This window comes from Cyclopterus lumpus, chromosome 9 (assembly GCF_009769545.1).
Source record: "Cyclopterus lumpus isolate fCycLum1 chromosome 9, fCycLum1.pri, whole genome shotgun sequence".
In the NCBI taxonomy this organism is placed as follows: domain Eukaryota; kingdom Metazoa; phylum Chordata; class Actinopteri; order Perciformes; family Cyclopteridae; genus Cyclopterus; species Cyclopterus lumpus.
Window position 1 is genome coordinate 13296130 of NC_046974.1, and position 15247 is coordinate 13311376.

The window sequence follows — 15247 nt, forward strand, 5'->3', positions numbered from 1 at the left end:
TCAAACCAGTAGGTTTTAAAACCAGTTGGGGTGTAACACCGGGGGTCGAACTACAGAATGAATAGACTCTACCTCCAGAACCACAGCTCCCACACATTAACTGGTAATAGTAAACAGAGCTGAATCCGCAGTCAAGTAAATGGAGTTGAGTTGTTTTAAGTGCCCAACGATGTTTGGAGTGCAACGTCAGTTGGTGGAAGACTCTTTATATGATGAAACTTTCTTTAGAGCACCACGCAGAGCAAACTCCAGAGCCTCTAGACAATTGGTTTTAAGAATAACTTAAGTGTCAGTATAATAATGTTTTAAGTAAATAGTTGACCTTAGAAACAGCAGTTGAAAAACAATCTCAAGTTAATTAATTGTCTGTTCTGTGGCTTTTAATCGTCAGTGATTTTCATCAGCAGATGCAGTTTTCCCATTTGTCATGGAAATGCGTGAGACGTCCTACAACTTGACCTCAAACCATTGAAATGGTCTGAACTCTGCTGATGAAGATCATGTGGTATGATGGAAAGCACCAGAACGCCTACTAAAATGGATATATCAATGTTGGGATGTTACATAGACAATACACCAACAGAACCAGGACAGCCACAATATACTTAGTTTATTTATTTATATATTTAATTTAGAGTAGAGAGAAAGAAAGAGAGTAAACCGCTTTTCTAGTCCTGCGACCACTCGAAGCGTTTTATGCCCCGCTCGGCCTGAGGGTCATTCCTGATGATCATTCATCCATTCACACACCAATGGCAGTAGCTAAGGTGCTGCCTGTCCATCTGGAGTATCTAACATTTACACACACATTCACACACTGTAGGCACAGCTACGGGGGCAATGTGGGGTTCAGTGTCTCGCCCAAGGACACATCAACACAGCAAACGGAGCCGGGGATCAAACCGCCGATCCTCTGATTGAAGGACGACCCTGCTCACCACTGAATTACAGTTTCCCGTGTGTGTGTTTTATTAATCAACGGGGCCGTAGATACGACAGGTGAAGAGGAGCCAGACCTGTTTCAATAGAGAAGGTTTTTAGGTCCGGGCAACCTGAATCTGATCTGAAGGTGAGTCTTCATGATAAGAAAAGCTTCTCACCTCGGTCTGTTCATCAGGCCGAGCCGGGCTTTCTTTATTGTCAGGGACATATAGCTTTTGGGAACCGGTCGATGTAGTGTGAAGTTGTGGTGTTTCTGATCTCAACAATATCGTCAGTTTTCAAATTTAACTGGATGAATTATAAATAAATACTTTAATAATAAATGTTCTTCTCTCATTTCAATTACATTTCAAATACAAAAAGGGCTGGATTTAAAAAGGAGAAAAAAAACATACAGAAAGCTTTTTAAATTTGTTTTAATCTAAAAAATTTATTTAACTTAACTGTCTTTGCCCTGTAGTTTAAATTCAGTGACTTCAGTTGTTAAGTGATGTCACCCAAAAAAGCCAAGATATATCTTTATCTTCTAAAAAGAGAAAATATGTGTGCCGGGTCTTTATCTGTGGTTAATAAAACTACTTGTTTCAGCTCTTTCTTCTCTCTGTTAACATCATTGTTGGACAGTGAAATAATGTGTTAGGTTTCTAAACATATTGTTTATTATTCTGTGCCTTCATTTCGGATTTGAGTATTGTAATTCAGTTTTTTCTCGTAGTGGCGTTTCACATCACTTTTAATAGACATACTGGTTTTGAACTGCCTTTGGGAAGAAAAAAAAGTCACAGTATAGTACGTTGAAAAAGCTAATAGTCTAATATATCATAAGTCCCAACAGTCACATTATGTCATAAAAAGTCATTGTATAGTTTGCTCCAGCTTTATTGGGAATTACAGCCCTTTTAAGTAAGCCATATCTTATGACTCACTTCCTTTCCAAGAGCCGTCGTTCTTTTCTTTTTTTCTTTAGTAAAACGAGGCGGAAGTGCTGCAACGCACAGCAATATGTCAAGCACTTCAGGTCACTGCCACTGTTTCATGCAGATGTGACACGCTCTGTGTAGAACGATCGTTCAGTTCCTTTGTGTTAACGACAGACATGAAACATTAATGCACTACAATTCAATGTAAAGTTTGAGCCATTTCACGTGAATAATTAACGACAGCCAATTGGACATGTGACTCCTGCCTACTGAATGATGTGACGGAATGCAAGCTGACGGGTCGTTATTCTGCTCTGCTGCTCGCTTGCACAACAATGCGGATGAGAACCGTGCTGATGTTTCACAAAAGAACACACTCAAGGTTTTCTGCACCTGTTTTATTTGACATTCACAAGTAACACACACAAAACAGAAAGCTACTACTCTTGCCGCAATCAAGTCCGTCCCTCTCTCCATCCCTCGTGTTATGCTGTTTGTCAAATGGCCCTCACCTTCACTGCGGGGCCGACCAGAGCTGGTGTCGGTGGGTGTTTGAGTGGTGCTCGAAACTGGGTGAGTGCAGGCGAGGGAGCAGAGTGGGTTACAGTGAGTGCCTACAAGTGCAGTGGAGGACGTGTAGAGGGCACACCTGAGGAGCTGACAAGAGGTCTCTTTCAGTTGGTGCTGATGACACGAAAATAGAGACATTGAAGCAGTTTGAGTTCCAAGGTATAATCATGTGAAAGGGTAAAAAAAAATTTAAAAAGAGGCCGATATCTTCTTGGAAGTTTTGGTTTACACAACTCTTCAGAACAAGTGTGTGCTTGCAGCATCAAAAGTGCAGAATATGTGAGAGCAGCATACGGAAACATTAACATCCCACATTACATTTTAAAAAACTGTGCACGGTATATAAACTTGACTAGTACAACTTTTAATCCAGCAACATCGGGACATCATGACCATTGTTACTAATGTGGCTGAAAACACATTCAATGCACAACTAAGGAAACACACTAAAGAAATCAAACAAACGCAATGTTTCACAAGATGGCCATGAATCATGTGAACCAGTAACACTAATCATCCCGCACGTCAGAGCGCGGCCCCCTCTCAGCACGTCACAGAACAGTCAGTGGCAATGACTTACACTCGTGAAAACTGTGACTCAGCCTGTATTTCCCAACAATTACTCACTTATCTCCACGAGAGGCTGAAGATGATATGGAATCAAATTAGCTGAATTGTCATCTCAATCCAGAAAGGTCAACCCACAACAGTGAGTCACACAGTCATATTACACTATAGTACTTTGAGGTTCTTAAAAGCCACTGATCAATACAAGTGAAAAATATGTACTTTGTAATGACAAACAGCTTGTAAATATGGAATAAATTCTGACATCTTTGTGCTGTAAAGAACAAGATCATTTACTGATCTGATATTTCTCCCAAACAAGGAGGACAATAGAGTGCTTATATAGTTGTGTGTACAGAGGAACTCCCCTGCCTGTGTGATAGGCGCACAGTTGTGTTTACGTGCTAATTGATGGCCAGTCCAACACTCCCAGCTGTCCTCCCACCCAGCACAGAGCTGCTCCCAAGGCTGCCGCGGCCATCACGGCCAGGGTGGCCTTCAGCACAGCGCCGGGGGGTCTGCTGAAGTGGGCGGGGGCCATACATGCCAACATGGCCACAGTCACGGTAAGGGTGAAAAAAATGGAGACGGCGGTGTTAATGGCCACTATCTGGCCAAACTTGGCGAAAGGCACAATGACACAGAAGAAGAGCGGGACTGTGGAGATCACCGTGGTGACAGCACTGGACACTATGGCAACGCCCACATGGTTCACTGCCTCCAAGGTCCGTCTCTGCCTCTCGGGCCCAGACTCCTGCAAACAAAGCACAGATTAATAGGAGGAGTGGCTCCTCTTTATTCATGAGCCTTCAGGGCCATTCTTGCCTTGTTAAATCCCAAATCTTAGTCATTAGCTGTGTGTAAACAGAAGACATGCTGTGGAAGTTTTTCTAAGTGATGAAAAAATGTGCACTCCCATACTGAGTTATGACCAGGCATAGAGGAAATGGCCTCCCCAGCCAGCAGGTATCCCTCCACCAGGTGCAGACAGTAATCCACTGAAGATCCCACAAGTATAGATAGAGAAATGGCCTCCACACCTCCCATCTCCCAGCCCAGCCAATACATGACCGCCACTACCAGACAGATCACTCCTGTTGAAGGCCAAAAAACTCAAAATGACACGCATGATCTTGACCCAGGCCCGAATATTCAATTTTCCACTTCCTTTCTGAATGTCTAAACATGAGTCACTTTCATACCTGAAAATACAAATGTTCATCTCTTACCTAGAATGGTTATGAGTACAGGGAGCAGCAGCAGAAGATGTGCAGTAAACACAGACACAGCTGCCACACAGATGGCCAGAGATAGCAGCAGACTCCAGAGGGCACTCTTCACACCTACAAACAGACCAGAGAGCAGTTAAAGATCATATTTGTACACTTCCTCCTACCGATTAATCCATGGTCAGATTGCAGAAATAAACACATCTATTTGACACGCAGTGCCACCTCTTACTCGCCTATAATTTCCATGAAGATCTGCTTCCAGTGCTCGCAGGTCTGGAAACCCCGTTGCAGAGCGGAGGACTGCGGGAGTGAGGCGAGCTGCTCCTGGAGGAAGTTCTCCCACTGAATGAAGTCAGAATAGGTCTGAAAGGAGGATTTTCCTTTGTATGTGGTCTTGGGAGAAGAGAGGTAGAACATTACGCATGGCACCAACTGGAAAAGTGCTGCTCTGAGCTAAAAGATGGAGGGACTTACAGACTCAAAGGCCATGGACAGCCAGCGGACCTTGCCTCCATGCATTCCCACCGCTCCGTGAGAGAGCTGCCCAGGGAGCAGGTTGGGCTCAGGGAGAGAGTGACATTCAGGATGGAGCAGGGGCAGAACAGACGACAGTTTATTACCTGAAGAGAACAAGGACAGGACATCACTTTTTACACACTTCTCACTTCATACATGATTCATTTCTATTAGGATTTTATGCCATGGTTGAGTTTGTTTTTGTTCAGGATTCATGTTTTTTCTTTTAGATAGATAGTGTTTCGTCCTACAGTCCAAAAACCCAAAATATTAAATTTGCTTTATAATGTGAAGTAAAAAAACAAGACAATATTTATATTCAAGGCATTGAAACCAGTGGAGTTTTGGCACGTTTGATAATAAAATGGCGATTGAATTGATCGATTCTTGTCAATTGAATTGATCGATTCTTGTTTTTGTTAATCAATTCACTAATCAATTAATCAACAAACAATTTCAGCTATACGGTTTTAATAATTGTTTTATGATATTGTATAGTAAAATAAAACATTTCCCTCTGAATAATGTGTGGGTGTTACCTGAAGGCAAACACTGCGCTCCTCCTGGCTTTACAAGTTGTGCGTTTGCACTAATAGCTTTACAGATCTTGCAAAGAAGCCCCATTTCCTGGAAAATATCAAAGTCTGGGTCCAAAATAATGCTGCCCTTTGGAGAGAATTAAACACCATGTCAACCACACGAAAACATTATAAAATAACCTGTCTGTGCTTTATTTCTGTTGATTATTAAGATACACTGACACATGTGCGACCCTCACCATATCGCCAATAACGTGGTTGTCCCTGTTTTCGGTTCGATTGACTCCCAAGATGCCAAACACAACAAAAACCATTGCCCCGGTGTCGACCAGAGGACGAACTGCTGGATGGCCACACGCACCGCCACTGCATGGGTTGAAGCCAAACGTTTTGGATGATTTTGTTTTGGCAGCAGAAGAAGGATCTTTGAAAATAGAACCAGAGGAAAATCTCTCAGCAGGCATTTATTTATACGTTGTAAAAATATCTGTGTAAAGTAGAGAACTGTGGATTCAGAAGATGACACTTTAAGAAGCAATATTTGAAATAATGTTATATCAGTTTCTCTATTTTAAAAAGCTCAATGTGAGAATGAAAAAAAAAGACATTCATCGTGTGACACATGCAGTGAGAACATAGTTTTCACTATGGGCTAACAAACGAATCAATGTTAATGACGCTTTCTGACATTAGCTCACTCACCACTGGGAAGAGGAATGTAAAAGGTTCCCTGTGTGGGTCCATCAGGCCCAGAACTGAGGCCGCAGCCAGGCGGGTTGACACACACGCGGCTGGGATGAGGCCTTAGGCGGCACTGGGCAAAGCACAGTCTCCTAGGAGCAGAAACCAGAGCTGAAATGACAGATTGTCCACTAAAACCACATGACAGTCCATCTAACTCACACGTTGATATCTTTCATTTGAGTGTTCACCTGCTGTGCTGCTGCAGAGACGACGCTACATAAAAGGAAAACTCTGGCGTCCAGCCATGATGGGGTTCACATGAGGTGGATGTGATCATCCAGCTGGGTACGGGTGGTACACATGGAAACACACACTGTCATTCTGGTGGTGTAATTGCCACGGGGCTGATTATAAGCCTATTCAGATAAACAAGATTAGTTATAAGCCGCTTTAGTGGCACATATTGCAGTTGGGAGACATAACGGTACAACTAATTAAAATATTGTTATTCGTTTTTTGCTCTCTAACCTGAAATGATGACACCTCTCCATGCTCTGTGCTGCACAGTTTCCATGGGGAGGGAGTGCTGGTGTTGAGGGAGAAGCGGTAAATGGTTGTAGAGGCTCCGAGGTCCAAATTTGATATGAAAACTGTGAGTAAAGAGCCTGAAAAAAAAAACCAAGTCCAATATAATAAAATAGTGGGAGAGGTTTTGAATACAGAGGAAGAGGATTTGTATACGCTACATTTCACCTGTTTGATTGGTGCTTGAATTTGGTTTTCCTAATCTCCGAGGAGAAGAGAAGGTTGATGTGCTCTCAGTTTGCTGATGTGTAGAGAACTTAAATGCTGATGAGGAAGCGTGGCTGTACAAAGGATGTGGCTTTTCCATGAACACACCTGCGGATCACAACATGCAATTCAGGTATTTGGATCTGTGAGGTTAATTGGTGAGTGTGTATTATCACTGCCACAGTCTCACCTGAGCACATGGGGCAGGAGATGCCTTGGCCGCTGAGGTTGCTCCTCAGAGCCAGCAGAGTCTGGAGGTTTGTGTCCCGGCGGAAAAGAAGAGGGGCGTGAGTGGCGGGCCTCAGGAGACAGCAGAACCCGGCAGACAAGAGCAGCACCAGGAGGAAGACACCTGGGCCAACAGGAAGACAATGATAAATCATGGCAGAGACAAGGTATTGATGGAGTAGCTGGAGCGGCTGAGAGACAGATCAGGAGCAATAATCAATTACAGTCACTCCTTAAAAGAAGGAGGACAAATACTTCCTGATAGATTAAATCCCTCCAGGCTGGACAGAGATGAGCTGAAGGTTACTCTCACGACTAAATTATATAGCTCAAGATCTTGGCTGACAATATCTTTGAAAACCAAACCATAGAAATGTCTCTCTGATATGTTACAGAGTACAAACTTCCATATCAAGAGAGTTCTCAGAGATTTATATCAAATCTCACCTAGAACGACCTTTCGTCGCACCACGACTGGCTCTGCCACTAAGTGCTTCAGCGCCCACCGGAGATTCGTGCTCACCACACCCACATGCTGCTGCCCTGGAGGGGACCGAGGCATCTCCACTGACAGGGAAAGAATGGCCGCGTCGCCGTCCGTGTCACAGGAGCCTGAGCCAAGGCGAAGACAGGGAGTTAGTGGTGCCTGGACAGCAGCATTTTTCAATCTAGAATCATTCCCTTTACCCCTGCCCCATGATTCACTCAATGCAAGGGAGACAATTATCTCACCTGGCTCCATCTCCACCGACAGAAGTGTCACATCATCATCCTCATCTGACAAAGGCCCGTGGCTCGTTGACAGGCCCGAAAACAGCTTCCAGCTTCAGCGGGAGGAGGCAGTTTAGGGAGAGACAGCTGAAGGGATTACAACGCGCCCGTGGTGTCGCACAGCATGCACACATATAATCTCACACAAAAAGTAAGGAAACAATGCCTCACCAATTCAACCAGACGTGTTCCTGAGGCGCCACACACTGAGTCCAGATACAAAGAGCGGCGGGCATCAGGGCTGATACCCAAAGCCAGCAGCAGCTGACAATGAGGGCCATGAATAGGCCGAAGTCATGCACGGCTGGAATCTAAGTGTCAGTTAAACGAAGCACAGTGTAAAGGACCTTCAAATATTTAATTTGTGCTTATCGCATGCAAAAAAAACTGTCTGCTGAGAGAGGCACTCCTATTCATCCATAGCAGAGGAGTCATTTATACTCATTCTACAGATCCTATTAACAGTTGATTTTCTCTTCTATGATTACCTGAGAGAAGATGTTAGCAGCATAAGCAGCTGCAGTAGTGAAGGAGGTGAGAAAAGTAGCTCGGCCGGCTGTTTTAATTGTGTAGATCATTCGCTTGCTGCGGTCACGCAGATGAGAAGCCTGTCTGAAGGTGCTGATGAACACGAAATACATCATCCACCCCTGAGCAACAGTGAGATAAACGAAAGAGCTGCTTTATTACATATTATGGCAAACATACGGTAAATGATTATCTTTTTCAACCACGAAAGGACTAGTTTCACAGTTTGGAAAAATACAGTTAACTTTCTTCCTAAGAGTTAGATGAGAAGATTGATACCACTCTCAGACATGGCATCTGCTCATCAACTTCTCAATGCATTTTCAAAAATATCAAACTATTCCTTGGATGAAAAGAATGATATTTATTTTCCCTTACCGATACCGATAATAACAAAGGCTGCCACTCCATTGAGAATGCCCAGGTACCTCACGCCAAAGACAACATGGTACAGAAAAAGAGCCATTAGGCAGCTCAGTCCAATGCTAGTAAGTCCGAAGAAAGTCAGAAACACTACAGAGAGACAACACAGCATCAAAGAGCTTCTTAACATTCATATGGTGCCAACAACAGACTTAAACAATGTAGTGCATCAATGCAAGTGGAATTAAAAGCCGGCCCTACTGTACCAGAAAAGGAGGTAAGGACATAGACGAGCACAGTAATGCAAGCTCCACTGATGACAGCCAGCATCATGTCATTGTGGAAGGTGTGTCTCACCTCATCATCAAACAGCTCTGTTCCGCCATACAGCACCTTCACCTGGCTGGGAAAAGGAGAGCACATACATCATAACATCACATTTCAACAGTTTGCAACAATGTGTAGCACATAGGAATACGATGACTATAAGGTGGCAGAACCCCTGAATGGAATGATTACATTCTGTATTTAATGGTCCTGACCTGGTAGATTGCTTTGCCAGGATGTCTGCATACTGAACAACAAAGTTTTTGAAACGTGATCTTTGCTCGTGAGCTCGGTCCTGTATGGAGTAGTAGGACGGAAGAGGAGCTCCGAAGTGGATCTCACTGCGCAAGAGGGAGGAGGAGAGATGCTCAGGGGACAGACTCTCATCCACGTACCAGTAGAACTGTGGGTGGGTGATGGCCAGACTCAGAGAACCTGGGAATACATTCATTGTAAATCAGCACTGTTAGGAGGATTCTTACAGGTATTCCTTTATATTTGAAGGCTTCATTTCCTCTGACTTTCTTCACTGGGGACTTACCTTCAATGTCAGCTAGATCTGGGCCCATGCCATCATAGTATATCTTCCCTCCCCTCTCACTGGGGTACAGGTAAGATAGAATTGAGCTGGGTGGGGAGCAGTAGGACGGTCCCAGTGGCAGATCCCTCAACATCTCCAGAGGCTTCCAGCAGAACTGATGAAACTGCGGGTGCTGCATGAGCAGGTGCTCCACGTGGTGAATCGTCTGCAGACGTTCAGGGGTGAAGATGTTGCGATCGCCTTCCCCTTGAGCCACAAACACCAGCTCTATCCTCCACAAAGCCTGGCTCTGCAGGTAGTAATTGGGAGCAAACCTGCGCCTCCTAATGTGCGGAGGAGTCAGGTTCTCGTCCCATGATCTCTCAGCTGCTCTGAAATTTGAGTTCTTTTGCGTCCCAATTTCCTCCAGACTCAAATCAAGCACTGTCCTTTTATCTCTGCTCTCTGAGGCTCCTCTCTTCTGATCATCTACTGCATGTAAAGGGTCAAACCTCACGCCCTCATTGTCTGTCCTGTTGAATGCTCCCTGTCTGCTCAGCTTCTCCAGCAGAAGCTCCCTCAGGGCCTCAGACTCGTTGTTATCTAAGTCTCGCCTACGTCTGTCCCAGGACCCCAGCTGAGTCTTTACAGCAATGGTGAGGGCATCGAAGCGCTCGGCAGAGAAGTGACTGTGAACCTCAAAGGCACTGTAGGAGAGGTCTATGTCCAGAGGAGGGCAGTAGAGGAGCATGTAGGCATACAGGGCGCACGGTAGCGAGACAACTACCCCTAAAACCACTCCACTGGCCCAGGGCTGTGTGTACACCCACCCTACTGCCCTCCAAAGCCCACACTCCCCAGCCTCCCCAGAAAAACACCTCTGTCCTGTTGCGAGCCTTACTCCATCCTCATCCTCATCCTCCTCCTCCATCTCCATCTCCTCCTCCTCCCCTCCCCAGCTGGTCTGAAACAGCAGTGGCTCATCCTCCACATCCATGCTGGCACCTGTCGGGACACATAACACCACTTGATCACTTAAAGTAACACCCCTTTTCTCTCTTGGGGCAGGAGCACAGAATATATGTTTGAACTGCCAGTAGAGGACATGAGTATCAGACAAAATGAAGGACAAAGAAAAGTTGCACTCAGCAAGCAAGGTAGTGAGAATTAAGTGTGTCTTTATGCAGCAGTCGACAAGCATCTTCCACTGGCATCTCACATAGAGAAAATGTAGGGGTGGGGGCCTTTTTTCCTTACAAGAGAACATGGTTAGCTGTCCTGCTTTAAGATGCTGGTCACAAGAGCTTGGGGGAGAGACAGGTTAAAAGCTGTGATTTAATTCTTCTCTCTGTCAGAGTGTGCAAGCCATTGTCACCCAGAGAGGGTCCACCAGAAGCGTGTCTGCTCTGCAGCAAATTAAATCATTTAATTTGTCTAATTACTGACAAGAAGAGCGAGTGTGATATTAGACATGAGTTCTGGAATATGAAAGGGTTTATCTCCTGTGATGGGCAGCCTTTGAATAATAGTGTCAATAGGTGCCACTTTTCTTCCCTACTCTACACACAAGATACTGCAGTTTGTATTCAAGTGGCAGTGAGCCCACTAACTGCAGCAATTTATCTATTCTCTTTAGAGCAGTTCTTTAAGGTCAGCCAGGTAAGACAGTGAATCTTGATTATGTGTAAAATATTGCTGCTCTCAGCTCTGTAGCCAAAGTGAAAAATCCATCTTAAAAATAAGAATTTACAAATTACACAACGTAATCGATATTTGTAAAAGTGATTAAGACTCCTCGAGTTAGAAAGCAGAGAAGAAAGACTCTTGAGAGACAAACCCTGGAGCTGAAAATAAACTGGAGCATGTTGATTTATGGGATTTGTGTTTGTGATCTTAAACCTGAATACACTTTATTTTATGTAGTGTTCATGTCTACTGGAGAAAATCTCCCTGTGTGCTTTGCAGGCACTGTGTCCACAAAGTCTCCGGTTCACTGATAATGGAGCAGCTCATGGATGTGTTTCATAGCCACATAATTAACAGCCTGAGCCCTACACATTTTCACTTTCTGAGAGTTGCCGTGTTTAAAGTGAATTTTTGTGCTGGAGTTTTCCTTTTATGAAAGAGATAAGAAAGACTGTTGAGTTGAAAACACCTTTAATTAATGTGTCCTCTAAAACAGCAGGTTCACATTTGCAGTGTATGGGCAGATGCTGCTCTCCCAATAAAAGGTGCACTGGTGTGCTTGTCTGTGCAGTTAGATGACTTGAAATATTAAAATATTACAGGAGCTTGGAAATAAAATCGTATTATTATTATTTTCAATTACTTTTGGATCTCAGTGCCTTGTCAAAAAACACAAAGGAAATAAATGGCTCCAATTTAAAGACTGTACATTGGTGGCATCATCACTGGTTATCAGCACCCATCATGGGCTAGTTCAAAATAAGCCCAATATGTTGTTTTCTGTAATGTCATAATGAGAGTGCACTTTTCCTCTTGAGACGTTTTTCAGTCCGTAATATGACCAATTACGTAACAAAATCTTAAGAAATATGTAATATATAATTGCACATTTAGAGTGAATAAAATGCACAGTTTTGTAATCCTATACCATTTCATCATCTCTGCCTTTCCAGTTTGCTTTGATGATGGTGCTCTCATCAACAAAAGATAAGAGGAGACACTCAGACAAGCACAGAAATATGATGAGAGAAGTGGAATGGAGGAGATGGGGAAAGAAAAGCTTGGGGAATGACTGAAGATACACACACACACAAACAACCAGCACCTCAGAAATCTGTGAAAATAAATTGTGTTTTTCTGCCAATTAATATTCATAGCAACAAATCTAAATGCGAGTACAACAGACAGATCTTCACGGCTACATTTCTGTGTCCGTTTCAACGTCAAAATGAGCTGATTAGTGGTGCCGATGTCACAGTGTGCCAGTTTGAGGAACTCATTAGTGACATACAGACTTAGTGCCTGTTGGACATTAAGGCAGAGCTCTGTGCTGTATGCCAACCCTCTGTCGACAGCATACAGGTGCACTGGAGGACAGAAAACTACAGTGATGCACTTCTTCTCTTGATGAGTCCAATGCTTCTTTGCCTCTGAGAACATTGTACTTTGTGTACAATAATTGTATTGGTGTGCAGCTGTAAAGCATTACGAGCAGTGCAGAGCTTGGTATGACTAATGTGTTTACAATCTCCCACAAATGTTCAAAACCACTATTTGTCTGCAAAGATTAAGAGCAAGCACTTGATTTGCCCCATGCGCAGGTGTAGATTAAAAATAGTATGTCATTTGGCATCCATCTTTCTGTATTTATTGGAATAAATGCTGTCTCCCTTGTGTCTCTGTCTATGTTAGGAGGCTTTATCTCTAATGTAGTTTTAGACTCAAAACTGAGTGATAAATGCACTGAGGGCGCTGAAGTGAAAATCTATTTGCAACTTTTGAGGTATGAGATCTTGTGTTAATCGCTTGAAAATCACTTGCCTTCCCTCACATAAGGGAAGGCAAGTGAACTCGCTGTGTAGCATCTGTTCCTGAATATTTTTTAAACAAATGTTGCCCAGGTAGTCATGCAATACTTGCTTGCACAGCAGTATTTAAAAGGGCTGTTGTTGTGCAGCAGAGAGCTGTTTTTGTATTTTTTCTCCCATAAAAACATGAATAAGCTGAGTGTCAGTGTTTTTACCCTCCACTCCATCTCTGAATTACATATGGTACTTGAGGTGGGAGCTCTGAGCAATCCCGGCATGCTGCCAGCCCCGAACCCTTCACCTACAATCATCTGTCTCAACATCTCTCTCATCCCCCCTTTTGCTCACCATTCCTCACTCTCTTGCCCTTTTCCTCCTTCAATCATTCTGCCTTTTCTCCATCTTGTGCACAAAGGTGAGAGATTTGTAACCTTCATTATTGACAGCAGCTAAAAATATCCCCACACTCCTTAGTCTTATCTCCTCTCCATCTCATTCAATATGGATATCACATGCTGCCCCACACAAATTCCGCCTGGTGTAAACTCAGCAAGCATACCACCTCATTTAAAGAGGCATTGATTTCACCACGAGTGCTCTATGAATACATTCCCTATGCATGAGCGCTCAGCAGTATGCTAATAGCGAACGTGCCTTCTATCCTTTACGCACTGTGAATCTGGAGTCACAGTGGTTCAAGTCAAACTCTCCAGATGCATTTGCACCTTACAACGGTGTTCATTTTCTCATTGTATTCTTGATGAATTCATGCTCGCACTGAAGGGAGTGCAAAACTAGGTGTACGGTGTGTGTGAAGCATCCTGGTGCTGTACCATGCAATTTATCCCACTCTTCTCCATAAAATGTTGTAAATAAAACCCATACTACAGTGAGGGTAGTTTCTTTTTTCAAGCAGCATAAAAACAACTCAATCAAATACATAATGAAAAACTGCCTCAGAGTTACTCTGATAAACAATTATTGTACTCCAAGCAGGTAAGATACGCTTTTGATTTGTTCATCAATTTGTGGAATTTAATCTGGCATTTCTAAGAGATATATATATATATATATATTCTTAGTTTACTACCTTCAGGAATGAGTATCTGTATCAAAACAAAAGCATCCCTATCAAAGCAAACGCCTGCAACACTTAGGAGAGTCTTACCTGAGGTTGATGAGACGAGAATTACAGGTGGAGCGTTCTGGCCTACTGGCTCCACTTGTATTGTTCCGAACTTGTGCTCTGCAATTTCATCTCCTCCATGCTCTTGTGTGGAGAAGAAAAATTCACTGCTTTATTGTCATAGTTAATAACTCATCAAGAGAGAGACACTCAGGGAAACCCCACAAAAGAATGACAAACACAAATCTACTCCCCAGCCCACTCCTCACTCTACAGAAATCTTCTCATCTCAGCAGTTAATAATGGGTTGTTTTCCACTCCTTTTATGCTCCTCTGTCCTTTCTCTCTCTCTCGTGCGCCCTCCCCTCCTCTCTTACCCGGTTGTCCAGGCGACAGTCAGTGAGAGACATTTCTTCCCAGAAGCTCTCCTCTCTCCCTCTCTCCCATGGCTTTGTTCAGCTTGCTCTGCTGACTGGCTCACCGGTTGAGGACAGACGAGGAGGGGATTGCAGCCAAAAAAACTCCCGTAAATCCCTGGAGGATGGAAGGAGAGCCTGGAGAAACTGTTTAAATGAATCAAAACATGCCTTGGGCTGTTTCCACTTTAATTCAGCAGGATTTAGATGACCAAAATAATGCAGTTGTCACGATACTGCAGCCGAGCACCCTCCCATGCTGTCAGTTGGTATGGTCTAATCTAGTCTTGTTGGTGGGGAGGTGGGGTGTGTTATAAGAGGGGTGATCACAATAACTTGCTACAAAAAGTGCAGGCAATATATAATAATCACCTGAAGAGATTATAAGCGTGTGGTTCATTTTCCTTTGCAAGCACGGTGCTCACACATTTAAACCGTTTAATCTGCATCTCTGTTGGAGGCGACTTCTGTGTACAAGTACACACATTTTTTGTGGGGTTTGTAAAATCAACTCTGACTAAGTGTGTGCCTTGTGCAAATACTGGTTTCTCCTGGACTGTAGTGTGTTTGCTCACCTAACATTAATGAGCATCTCTCCACTCTTACAGCGACATTTAACTCATCCATCACCTCACGTCTCAACCACTTCTCAGGTTTAACTTGGATTGCATTGGCAATAAAAATGTGAACGGTTAAACCTGTAGTTTCACCC

General features: G+C 43.7%; 1 protein-coding gene across 1 annotated transcript; it reads right to left on the bottom strand.

Moving 5' to 3' along the window:
- Nucleotides 1-2316: 2316 nt before the first annotated feature.
- disp3 (dispatched RND transporter family member 3) lies at nt 2317-14363 on the bottom strand. Its single transcript, XM_034541599.1, is given in 24 exon segments — nt 2317-3753; nt 3921-4093; nt 4229-4342; nt 4465-4624; nt 4706-4851; nt 5287-5413; nt 5526-5710; nt 5989-6119; nt 6219-6312; nt 6315-6335; nt 6338-6386; nt 6499-6635; nt 6724-6870; nt 6953-7114; nt 7438-7602; nt 7723-7814; nt 7933-8072; nt 8250-8396; nt 8398-8411; nt 8668-8802; nt 8919-9055; nt 9195-9414; nt 9521-10504; nt 14162-14363. Coding segments are annotated over 23 exon segments (4029 nt in total). The 5' UTR covers nt 10497-10504; nt 14162-14363; the 3' UTR covers nt 2317-3396.
- Nucleotides 14364-15247: the final 884 nt, after the last annotated feature.